The sequence below is a fragment of the Aphelocoma coerulescens genome, chromosome 1, assembly GCF_041296385.1.
Source record: "Aphelocoma coerulescens isolate FSJ_1873_10779 chromosome 1, UR_Acoe_1.0, whole genome shotgun sequence".
Taxonomy (NCBI): domain Eukaryota; kingdom Metazoa; phylum Chordata; class Aves; order Passeriformes; family Corvidae; genus Aphelocoma; species Aphelocoma coerulescens.
In genome coordinates, this window is record NC_091013.1 from 92732806 (window position 1) to 92746072 (window position 13267).

General features: G+C 41.7%; 1 protein-coding gene across 1 annotated transcript in view; it reads right to left on the bottom strand.

Moving 5' to 3' along the window:
- The window catches only part of PRMT8 (protein arginine methyltransferase 8), a 57512-nt gene extending 44546 nt beyond the window's left edge, over nucleotides 1–12966 (bottom strand). The window contains exon 1 of the mRNA XM_069031247.1: nucleotides 12872–12966. Coding sequence (XP_068887348.1) covers nucleotides 12872–12946 — 75 coding nt within the window. The 5' untranslated portion in view covers nucleotides 12947–12966. The remainder of the gene's footprint in view (nucleotides 1–12871) is intronic.
- Between the last annotated feature and the right edge of the window lie 301 nt (nucleotides 12967–13267).

A 13267-nucleotide genomic window follows, 5' to 3' on the forward strand; every position in this document is an offset into this window, starting at 1 on the left:
GTGGCTGAAGGGATATTTCACTGAACATCATGCTCAGTGTATAAACTGGGGTGAGATGGCTGGGAGCTGCTGACTGCTGCTCAGGGATGGGCTGGGCATCAGTCCATGGTGAGAAACTATACTGTGCATCACTTTTTTGTCTCTCCCTCTCCATATTATTATTATTATTATTATTATTATTATTATTATTATTATTATTTAGTAGTAGTAGTAGTAGTAGTATTAATAGCACTGTTGTTATGATTGTATTCTACATTCTTTCAATTATTAAACTCTTCTTAGCTCATGAGTTTTACTTTTTTTTTTTCTCCTGATTCTCCTCCCCATCTCCCTGGGGAAGAAAGGGAGTGAAGGAGCAGCTGTGTGGTACTCACTCGCCAACTGGGGTTAAACCATGACAGGCTGCTTAGTAATGCACAAAGAAATACTAATCTTTCTGCAGACTACAAAGGCAATCGTGTTTCTAAGACTAGTCCCCATTTATAGCAAGGACAACATATATATTCTTAACCACCCTAATTTAAATTTAGCCTAATGAACTACACTTGCTCACATTTGACCATTAAATGTTATTTGGTGTTAGTTTACCTAGTGTGAGAAATTTCATTGGAAAAGACTGAGATTAACAACCTGTCAGTTCCAGGCTTGGTAATATATTCCTTCCCAGGAAGGCTGTGGATGGCACAAATGACTTCAATGTGTTTTCAGCAGTCATTTAAGAAAATGGATGTGTATCTAACATTCAGAACACAGGTAATATCTCTAGTTTCAGCAGAATTACTCTTGCTTCATATTATACAAGGTAGGTGACGAGTGTTTTTAAATACCCTGCTGGTATGGACATGATTCTACAAGAAATAATCATGCTGAGTGCTACTGACACACATGAGCACACCAGTGTGTTCAGCATTTCTTGCATTATTAATCAAACACTTACTGAAATGTTCAAAGATCTTCAGTGATTTATGTTAACTTCATGGGTTCTGAAGCACACCTGTTAAAAAGGTATCTCCATAGTGTATTTCAAAAGCAGCAATTGATAGTCGTGCTGATATAAATCAGGCTTGTGTTATGATCCAATAAGCTTTTGGTATCTTACACCCATCTTTTAAACACAGTTAAGAAAGGGATACAAAAAGTATGCTCCTAACATTTTTATACAATCACGAAACAGAATGATGAAAACTATTCTTGAGCAAAACCACCGGTGATTCATCCTTTTAAATACAATTTTATATATAGATGTGAGCTGGTTTGGAATCTATAGAAATCAAAAATAATTCTGCTGAAACTGATGGATTTACATGAGGGTAAACCCTTCTTGAGCTCAGAATGCTTTTGTCTTCTAGTAGGCATGGTTAGAATACTCAGTTTTACCAGGTGGAGATAGGTCTTGCAAACATAAATGCTTTTTCCTTCCCTTTTACAAAGCAACAAAGACATAATTTATGAGCACTAAGGAACATTATTGGTTGAGAAAGGAACAGACCAAAAAAGATAGGAAGATGGCACAGATATTTTTCTTCAATAAAATAGTGGCATTGAGGCTATGAGAATAGTTTCACATTTTCATCAAAATCTCACAGTAATAAGGTGCAAGCACCTCCTTTACTTAAAAATCCTTATCTACCTTTGCCTCCCATTGAGTTTATCTGATTAAAAAAATTCTCTTAGAAAAGCAGGACAGAAATGGAATGTCAAATACAGAGAAAACTAATATAAACCCATTGCCCTAGTTTTACGTGTTTTAGGCTAACCTTCATTAAACAGTATACACACTGTCACGGTGCTGGGATTATTATTCATTAAAGTATGTTTGAAAAATCTAAGAAGTGTGAGATGGAGTTTGGCACTGGAGGCTTGAATTAATCTCTTGGTACTGAAAAAGAAATTCAGATAGGTAGCAGGACACATGCTTTGAACAGCCTTGGAAATTGCAATCAGCTTTCAGATTTAATAGAATATAAGATTCAGCAATTTAGATATTAATAGAAGGGCAATGTAGTTGAAACAGCAAGCTAGGAAAATGATCTTCTCAGTAATATGTCAAGTTCAGCGATGACAGTGTGCTTGTGAGGTGAGATGAGGTGAGCTGGAGCTGAGCTGCTGCTCGGAATCCTGACATGGAGACGAGTGAGGACTATCGGACGTTGTCCTGGTTCTTCTCATTGCAGTGGAGATTGGGGAGGGTTTGAGGTGTGTGTGCAAAGGTGTAAGAGTTGGTGAAAAGTTTTCACTGTCTGAGTCTCTCTCACTGTATTGTAAATACCTTATTTGTGAGATTAACAATTGATTAACCATTCGTGAGACAATGCTGGTAAAGGCAAATTTTAATGGAGAATTCCAAGGAAGCTTTAAAATACGTACCTCGATAACTAATTAAAAAGAGTCTTGTTTTTTCCTTTGTTAGGTTCTTTCTTTTTTCATGATTGGTGGGGGTGAATCACAGGCCTAGAACTACATACTGTCTCTTCTCATTTCATAACTGACTAATCTATCAAAAAGCAGTGAATGTTGGGCTTATTCTCGTTGACAGAGAAATTGAGATTTGCATTAGACCTTGCCAGCTGTTGCAAACGCCCCTATTACTTCCTTATTGACAGGCTGTAAAAGGGTAAATTGATTCACTTCTCTAAAGGCCTCCTGCTACCTCTGCCTACAGCTCCTTGATTCCTGACATTTGTTAAAACTGACAATGGAACAATGATCCCCAAGTACATAGGCACCGAAAGAGAGGCTAAGGAAAATGTGGGCCTGTGGCTAAATGGAGCAGGGGCCCTGGTGACAATGGATGTGGAAAAGGCCAAGGTACTCAGTGCTTTCCTCACCTTGGCCTTTACTGATAAGAACAGTCTTCAAAGAGTCACAGAATGATTCTGTGACTTTCTGGTAACAAATGTAAGTAAGTATTTCTACTGTTCCTGTGTTTCTCTGTATTTTGACTGTATTTCCCCATCTCTTCCCTCCCTCCCTCCCTCCCTCCCTCCCTTCCCCTCCTTCTCCTTTCTCCCTCCCTTCTTTGCTTCCCTTTTCACCCTCCTTTCTTCCTTCCCTGTCCACCTGCCCACCCACTTTCCTGACTGCCTTTTGTCCCTCTTGCCTTTTCTTTTCCAACTCGACAAAATAATTTTGTTATCTAGTTTGACCTCCAGTAAATTTGCAAACCATTCTGTTACATGGCTAAATATAGTCCTATATAAATAATAGTATTTTCCAGAACAGGGCTTTTACGTGAGGGTAACTTTACATTTGCCACTTCTAATCCAAAGAATCTAAGAGATCAGCAAACTTACACAGAGCCAAAAAGGATTCAGCTGAAATTTCAGTTGGCAATACACTTTCTTGCACACTAAAATATGTTCCCTTTCTTTGTCTTCTCTGCCCAATAACTGTTTTGTATCTCAGTTTTGCTATTTTGCATCCTTGGTCTGCTTCACAATTGCAGAGGGTCTACTGGCTTTTACCAAAGCCAACGAAACTGAAAGGGTAATGCTGGCCCTTACCTTTTTTTAAAGCTCAACAATAGGCAAGCATCCCTACCAACTGCTCAACATCCCCTGCTCCCAGTAAATTTAGCTACTCCTAATTAGGTTTAAAATCCTTTGCCTCCTAAGGAGACAACTATACTGAGATGTGGTTAATTCTTTCTCATTTTATTTCCTCCTGAAACAGCTGTTCCAGATGTACACTTAGGCAAGATGCAGACTGTGGGTAAGAAGCTGTGCTGCTTTTTGGATTAGACCTCTCTTTCTAGGGAAAATATGAAACTACTGACCCAAAATACTGAAGTAAAACATGCCAAATACACAGCTGGGCTCAGTCACAAGGGATTTCTGCCGAATACACTTCACTGACATTACTCGGCCACGTGCATTAATCAGTTAGTCTTCTGCTAAGTTCTTTCAGTTAGGAAAATATTCTTCCTTGCCATTATCATAACAATTTCTGCCCAGCCTTCAGTTAAAAAGAGGTAAGGAAGATACCATATAATACAGTGGTCACAGGCCTGAGATGACCTGTAAGAAGAGATTACTGTGTGCTGAACTTGATTTGTGAAAGAGGAGGGACAGTCTAATAGTAGTCTCGAAGTACTTGAAAGATAGTTACAAAGAATATGGAAGCGAACTCTTCTAAACAGCAGCAGATGAGATAATCAAGTGAAAAGGTCACAAGCTGCAAATGTTACAGTTCAGACAGGACAATAAGAAAAGCTTGTCCACTGAGAGGTCTGTGCAGCACTGGAAGAGGTTACCTAGAGAGGCAGTGGAATCTCTGTGCTTGGAAATTTTCAAGACTTGGCCAGAGACAGCAATGGCCAACATGATCTAATGCTGGTGACTGCTCTACACGGGATGTGAGGTTGCATGAGACGGTCTGCAGAAGTTTGTTCTAATCAACATGTCTGTGTTTCTGCCACACCACTGTTATCCCTATTTATATAGGACTCAGAGGTGTTACTCCTGATATATCCTAATGTAAATCATATTAGAGCAAAATAAAAAAGTACATATCCTGTACTTCAGACAGGTCAATGTCTAATATAGGGGACAATCCTGAGATATATGGTCCTTGAACAGAAGTAGTTCAGAATGAGTTACAGGAAGGGTAAATTACTTCCGTGTGTGACTAAGGAAAAGAATATCAGTACCTGGTCTTTATCCCAAGATGGGGTCAGATTTCACAATGGATTGATGAATGGCACAAGGATGCAGCTAGAAACTGAAACAGATGGTAACATCTCCTCTCTTCCTATGTAAATGAGAAATTAAGGTCCAAAGCAGACATAAGTTTGAACTGGCAGATTGTTGTTGGAAGGCCCTGGCTCGGTCCCATATTACTCTGGGCTCTGAGACCAGGTCTGAGCCTTCCTGGTCCTATTGGAAGTAATGAAACATAAGCTGTCTGGCCAAAAAAGGACAAGATGGACAGGAGAACTGTGAGGCCACATATGACCCCAAGTGTGCTTTGTGGCCACTGAGGGAACACTTCAACACTACTCCTTGGAGACCACGACATACTGCTGCTTCCCAGCCGGTAGATGTTTACTTTCATCATACTGATACAAGAGACGGAAGCGCTACTTTTTCTTTTAAAAAGGGGGACAGGGAAGGAACTGTGACAGAATGCCTCAGATATACTTGGTACCTTGGGACAGGACAAGGAGAGCACTAGGAACTGAAGTGTGTGGTCTAGACCAAACAGAATGCTGAATGGGAAGCTTGCCAACGGCACTATGGTGAAGAGCTTGGCACCAGGAAAAGCTGAGGAGGACAGTGGTATAAAACAATGTCTTAGAAAATACCCACCTCCATGCACCTCATCCAAGGTGGGCTCCCCCTCCTCAAAAAAAGAGAAAATCTTAAGAGCTTAAGCAACTCCTTTTCTGTGAGCAATGGCTAGAAAAAGTGGTAATGCCTCCTTTTAAACAAGAACCCACTCAGCGAGGAAAGGACCCAGGTACAGTCCTCAATACACACAGACTTCCAAGAGCATGTACAGCAGGACAGGATATTTTAAATGAGGAGAATGATGTTCTCTTCACCTCCTTTATTGTTTCTCTGTCAAAAATTGCAGCTAAACAATTTGTTCTCACCTTAATATTCTTTCAAATGTTTTATTACTAAAATATTCTATTAATTTTGGAAAGCAAAAACACTGAGATTTTATTTATGATCATCTAGAATTTCACACTCAAAATGCAAAGGAAAATTATCTTTAATTTCTGCACTTAACAGAATTTTCAGAAAAGCGAACTTGGCAGTGAGTGCTTCTGAAAATGAGTCTGCCTTATTTCCAGTTCTGGTCTTTAAATCTCTGAATTGTTGATGCAATAAAATGAAGATAAATAGATTTTCTATTCCAGATTTTTAAAGTGAGTTTCCACTTTTATAATTATGTAGATAATGGAAAAGACAGCATTTTACATGCCTTTTGAAATTTTGGGATTTTTTATTTTTCAGAACTGGGACCTAACAAAACCTAGCTTGTAAGAAATATGTAAAGCTATCATCCTTTACCTTATGGTACCTCTTAAATCATAGAATCATAGAATCAATCATAGAATCGTAGAGTCATAGAATCATAGAATGAGTTGGAAGGGACCCACCACGACCATGGAGTCCAACTCCTGGCCCTGCACAGGATACCCCAAGGGTCACACCCAGTGCCTGAGAGAGTTGTCCGAACACATCTTGAACTCTGTCAGGCTTGGTGCTGTGACCACTTCTCCGGGGAGCTGTTGCAGTGCCTGACCACCCTTTGGGTAGAAAACTTTTCCTGATACCCAGCCTAAGCTTTTCCTGACTCAGCTTCATGCCATTCCTTCAAGTCCTGCCACTGGTCACGAGAGTGAAGAGATTGGTACCTGCCCCTTTGCAAGTGTAATCTCCGCTTAAAAGTGAAATAGTAAGAATGAAGTAGTGCCCATCCTCCTGCAGTCACCATGAAGCGACTCAGCTCCTGAAGACCCTGAAAGAAATAGCATGCCAAGATGCTTCATGGAGCCAGTCAGTACCTGTTCAAGGACACAGGAAAGAGACAGATAGGCTGTGATTAATCAACAGTTGCTCCATTCTGGCATGGGGAAGACACCCTTGTGGTCGTCAACTCAGCCACTTATTGGGTAATCTCCTCTTTGCTTCCTTGAGGTGAGTGCTTCTTGTTTCTGTTATTTAGAGGTCACTCATAAAGAAAAAATAAAAATATGGAGAAGACCCATTTAATCCAAAAGTTCTAGATTAAAATAGAAATGGAATTAAAGCTAGTGAGCAGGGCAGCAGGTAACAGGGTTCTCTTTAATCAGAGGTAGGAGCAACAAGTTTCATCATTCAGCCCCTTCAGCTGTTCATTACCTCACCTGTCAAGGGACTGAACTTCGTTGCAAACTCAGAAAGGCTGAGGCAAAATCTTATTAAAAGAACAGGTTCAATGCTTTTTTACCTTTAAGTATTTCTCTGCTCTGCCTTTACCAGTAAGGGCACAAGCCTTCATCTTTCACAATCAGGCTGAGGATGGAGCTCTGGAAGGCATGGCAATCAGTCTTGCTAAGCTCACTTTTCGCATGGATGTAGAACAATTACAAAATCTATCATCTACAGAATTTCTTGCTCTCTTCTCTGAAGATTTTGGTGCTTTTCACAAACTGAGGTTGGAAAAAAGGGTCATTAAAGACTGGTCACTAGCATGGAAGTTCTCTTTTAGCATTGGCACAATGACACAATATGATTTGGCCCATGATGTCACCAATATGAACCATACCCTTTCTAAAAATCCCAGTCTTCTTGACACTAAAATGTTACTCACTGAAACAACCCTATGCTGGCAGAGGATGAACCATGCTAAGATTACCTTTATCTTGAAACTCTGCTTTGAGTGATTGCTGTTACTCTTTACTTAAGCGTAAATGTTTCTTCATCCTATCTCTATTATTAATGCCAACTAAAACCCATTTCTTCAATGGGGCCAAAATATCATGGTCAATACCTTGAACTTCTAGTATTAAATTTGAGAAAGGAGTGGAATGCATTTAGCTATATCTTCAGCTGAGCCAAATTAATGTTCTGCACAGCTGAAGTTGTAGAAGATGGCTCAGAGCCATATTTCTGCTCCCCCACTCCTGAATTGGCTAGAAACCAAAAGAAGCCCCTATGACTATGTTAGAACTACCTTTTACCAGTCTAATACATGAGCTGTTTAGTTCTAGTCGGAGCATTGTAAAAGATCGAAATGTGTTGGAGGTGGAATATTCCCTGCTTTAACTCATAGCTACCTCTGTAGCCCTCGGGAATTTGGCTACACCCACAGCGAAAAGATTCCTCACTGACATCATGGGTCAACTTCCTGACTGCCTTGTCAGCAGTGCAAAACCTCTGGATCATGAGCCAGTGGTCTGATCTCTGTATCTCACCTGCACTGCTTGCACCAACCCACAACTTCTCCCGTTCACAGTTATGTGACACAGGCATGTGGCACACCACTCAGTAAAGGCCGAAAGCTGTGTTACAAACTGCCTCCTCACCAGGCCAGACCTCTCGTGACTTCTGCTAGTCTAAGATGTACACCATACAACAGGGCCATTTCTCTCCTGGGTAAACATCACCCACTCATTAATGTTCTTTCTTATATGCTGTTCTAAGCAATTTAATAACACCAAATAAGAAATTTCTATGACACCTTTCACTAATAAACCACGGAATTCAACAGAATGGATGGAAAAGCTTAGAGGGATTAAATTCTATCTGCGAGATCACCCAGCACAATAACCAGGAGCAAAACTTAGGTCTACTGAATAAATTCAGTCCAATTTTCTCTGTTACACACACTCCTGCTCTGCTTCTGTTAATTTGTGCTTTGGTAACTTATGAAGGAGAAAGCCCTCTTCCTACTCATGAATCACAAATAGAAGTTCATGGTTTCAATAGATTTTATAATATCTTTTTTCTCCCCTCAGCAGTGGTATGACTGGATTTCATGCAGATAGGACACTGTTATCTCCCCGCTTCTGAGAACAGAATAGTCAGTTACTTTTGCTGACCTGGATCACACAATCCTGAATCAGTCATATTCATCTGTTTAGGGCAGCGCATCTATGTTACCCCAAATCTAACTAAAGCCCAAGGTTTGCATAGGAGGATATTCAGGGAGGACTCTATTTTGCTACCATAAATAAATTAATGGATCTCTTAATTCTTAGCAATTAGACAGGCATCTTTTCTTTTTACAGACACTCTGAAGTCTTCAGCACAAGAACTGCTTTTTATGAAGTTACTGAGCAATAAGATTGTACAAAATCAGACCAGTTTCAAGTTATAGGATTGTTTCAGTCAGAGACTAGCCTGTCACAGGTAGGTATCTTTTGGATGTGCACATAAACCCCGGCATTTTGTGCTATTGCAGAACTTTGTACTTGTTGCACCCTCTCAGTACTTGAAGGGGGCCTATAAGAAAGATGGGGGCAAACTTTGTAGCAAGACCTGTTGTGATACGACAAGGCATAATGGTTTTAAACTAAAAGAGAGCAGATTTAGACTAGACTTATATATAGACAAGACATAAGCAAGCAACTTTTTACAATGAGGATGGTGAAACATTGGCACAGGTTGCCCAGATGGGGTGGTTGACACCCCATCCCTGAAAACATTTAAGGTCTAGTTGGATGGGGCTCTGAGCAACCTGATCAAGTTCAAGATGTCCTGCCCATGGCAAGGTGGGGGGAGTAGCTGACCTTAAAAGTTTCCTTGAACTCAAATTATTCCATGGTTTTATGATTGTATTCCCTTCACCTGGCATAGGTTCACAAATTACAGGCAGGCACACTTCTTGTGAAATTACACTTCTTTCAGATTTTTTTCTCCATCACTGATATGAGGCCTACTATTGACAAGGATTCCAAATAATACATTTAAAATAAAAAAACCCAGAACACAAAAGCTACAGCAAGTCAGCACCATGATTTTTGCAGAATCTTTGTGTGTATGTTCTATAAAGAACAGTTTCTCTTTTACTTTGTTTTCTGTCAGAGTGTCTTTAATTATTTGCAGAGAACGCAGTTCTGCATCTGTTATTTATGCAAACAATCCTGTTTTATTTAGACAAGCCTCCTTTTGGGACTAAAGATACAGAAGTTCATTTTTATATCTTGAGGAGAGATTCTACAGCTTTTGTTCCAATGGAACATCTCTTAAATTTCATGGGATGGCCATGGGCAATAAAGATTTTCTGCATCTTTTCCTTGTGTGCTCGAGACATGGATCTGAAACCATTCTGGCAAGTTTCCTATTAGTGGGACCGTGTGGTATTCAGTGAGGGTCTAAACAGAAAAAACTTATGGTTTTATTCCCCTTGGCTTTTATTTTTATACAAAAGACTGTATATTCTCAGGGTACTATAAACACATACAACAAGGTACTATAAACGCATACAACCACTGCTCCTACTTAAACTCTGGCAGATAGACTGATATCAGGCTGTTATCAGTGAAATAAAATTGCAAAACTATTCTGATAGTTCTGATATTCTCATCCAAGACCCAACAGCACCTGTGGTAACACCTGACCATGTTCTGTATCAAGATACAAGGCTATGGGGGTACTGGTGATGTCAATGTCTGTACAGCCTGGAACCATGGGAGCACACTTCTCTTAAGTTTCCTGGTAACACAAGGTGTCTTCCTTGACTGCAAAGTAATGCTAGTGAGCAATTGCTTTTATATTCTCTTGTATTTCTGCTTGAGGAAACAGTGAGTATTGTCTTACTGTAGCTTTGTATTTCCCTTCTCTGTGCCTGTTGTCTTTATTTCTTTAAGCTCTTTAGGCTGAAGAGGCAGCACTATGGGCAACAGAGGGTAGTCAGGGGAATAAAAAGTTTCTCATGTGGTGTCCATATTCCTTGACTTAATGTATTGTTTTAAACTGCCCAACTACTGGAAGTGTATACTTGCCATACTTGACCAAAACTTTGATTAGTGCTCTTAGTTGTGGTAGATTTAAAAAAAAAACCACCCTCCAAAACATAAAAAAATATACTATGAAGGTCTAACATAAGTAAATTAGGTCAAATCAATCTAAGTAAGAACCAGAAGGTCTTTGGAATGATTTGGTGGTAGGGCATTCTAACCATTTGTTAAACGTTTTAATTCTTCTCTCATTACAGCTGATTTTATTATATCATGCCTACATCACTGTGACATCAAAATTCTTCAGAAATTTAATATCAAATAATGGGTATTATTGGTACCCCATTTGTTTCAAGTGAATCAAATTTTTACCAATTCCTAATTTTCTCTGACACTGCGGTAAGCCCAACAGTGAGATGTTTTGTCCTGCATTCCTTCTGTCACACATATTTGTTAACTTCAGGAGAAAGTTAGACAAATACGGGTTTGAAGGTCAAACTGGTATCATATGACTTTGCTAAATATAGACACTTGACAAGTAAAAGAGCTTCACAGGTCTTGGCATATTTTGCTTGGTGCACTTCTGCCTCTGCACATACGCAGACAGACAACTTCTCTCAGTACATATCAGAAATAAGAACATTAATAAAACAGAAAGTATCTAGGCAGGGGTTACAAATGTATCTCTTCTTATTTTCTGAAGGTAGAAGTGGAGCAGGATATGGCTAATCTGCAATATTTTCACTCTCATTTCACAAGTCTGTCACTGATGGATACTCTGAGGAGACGAAGCACAGCATTTTAATATTCTCCTAACCTGTATGCAGCATTGGAATGACTCTGTTTTTGTTAAAAAAATCCTTCTCCATAAAATAACATTGCAGTGTGTGCAGCATTGCACAAGCAGGAAAACATGATTAAACAACAAAAATGTGCTAAGAGCGAATGAAATAGAAATCTTTAAAGAGCTCTTTTCACCTATTTTCCCTGTCTAAAACCAATTTCCATTGAAAGAAAAGGCTTTGAAAGGAACTGTCTGTGCTTGTACATTTCTCGTTGCAATCCTGTCCTGGGATCCTGGGACCTATAATGCAATATGTGCTGTCAGGACTACGACAATTTACAGATGTGCAGCCAGACTTCTTGCTATTTATAGACGCCTCTTCTGCAAACAGTACTCTATGGGGTTGTAGTGCAGTAGCAGGCATGTTCTTTGATTCAGTGCTTACATCATATTCATTTAAGAAAATTTGGCTCTTCACCCAGCATGGCAAAGGAAGCATATTTATGAAGGTCAAGCAGAGAGAACACTATTACAAAGAGAAATGTGGAATTCATGAGCGAGCAGGACACCTGCTGGGAGGGCTAACTGAAAGGAGGAGACATTTGGCAGGGATGTGGAAATAATAAAGAATGGAATAGTCACGTGTTCACAGTTGCTTTTGCTCTTTATTACCTCTGCGGGGTAACTGGGGAGAAGGTTCAGTGCTGCCCCTGCAAGGGCAAAGCTGTAAAGTTGTTTGGGGTGCAGTGTCCATGGGGTCTGTACATGTCTGTGCTGCATCTTGCTTAAGCATGTGTTAAGTGTTCAGTCAGAGTGCTAGGCACAGTCTATTAATAGCAACAGCGAGTTTGGCACACGCTCGCACTTTCGCCTGTCTCCTTCTCACATGCTCCCAGAGATGCTGGGACTGCATCCTGCATCCTTCTGCTTTTCCAGACCTGAGACTTCGCACACTGCTGTATCCCTTGAGAAGTCTCAGTGAGGTCAAGACAGCCCCAGACAAGTAAACAGGGGCTGCTCAACCCCAGTGTTGAGGAAGCAGAAGGTAACGGGTGGGGGAGCGGCAGGGGGGTGGATTTCTTGCAGAAAACCTGGGAGCTCGCAGGGTACCCTCCCGGTCTGAAGGCAGAGCAAAGCTATTTTCGGCACTGCCCAGGCTAGCCGGACAGCCCCCACCTCGGGCAGCTCCGCTTGATAATACCCAGGATGCTGCAGAGACACGGATGCCCCTGAAGTCCCCCCAAACGATCCTAGCTAAGGCTGCCGGCGGAAAGCACGGGGAGCTGGCCAAGGTGCTGCCGCAAGAGACGGTCTGTCCCTTTCAGCCTCTCCACCACCCGAATTACCACCGCCCGCCCCCGCTGTCCCCAGACCCGTCACCCCGCGGAGCCTCCGCTCCGCACGGCCGCCCAACTTCCCGGGAAGCCGCCGTGGAGCGGCGGCGCCGGGCAGCGCCGAGCGCCTGGAGGGCTCGGCGCCGGGCAAACTTCTCTGCCTACGGGGAACGGAGGGATCCGGGGGAGGAGCGGGGGGGAAAAGGGGGGCAAATGCGGGAAACCGTAGCAGCAAGGCAGGCAGGAGGTGGCCGGAAGGGCCGGGAAAGTTCTTCTGCACTTACTGCTGCTCCTGCCGAGGGATCAGTGCTCGGGTCTGGGGGAGCGCGGGCGCCGGCTCCGGCTCGCATCCTTACTCACCTCGGTGCTGTCGGCAGCGTTCTCCGCCATTTTCCTCCTTAGGAGCAGGCAGCGGGAGGAGTGTTTCATTCCCATAAGAGCTAGCCAAGGGGTTGGGGCTTCGGGGCTGGTGTTTTGGTTTGTGTTTTCAAAGATCTCCAAACACTGGTGTGCGCCAAATGACAGGGAGATAAAAAAAAAAAAAATATGGAAAACAGCAATAAATCAGTCAGCTTTGTCCTTTCTGCGTCGTCCACAGGAATGTTTGTCTCCTCTTAGCATCGGGAGCTCCTCAGGCACTTTCAAGTCCTCCTCTTTCTCCCCTCTCCTCCACCTCCAGCGAGTTCTTGGGGTGGGCAGGGAGAGGCGGCACACACTCTTCAGGTTAAACTAAAAGGCTGTCGGGCTATGAGTCCT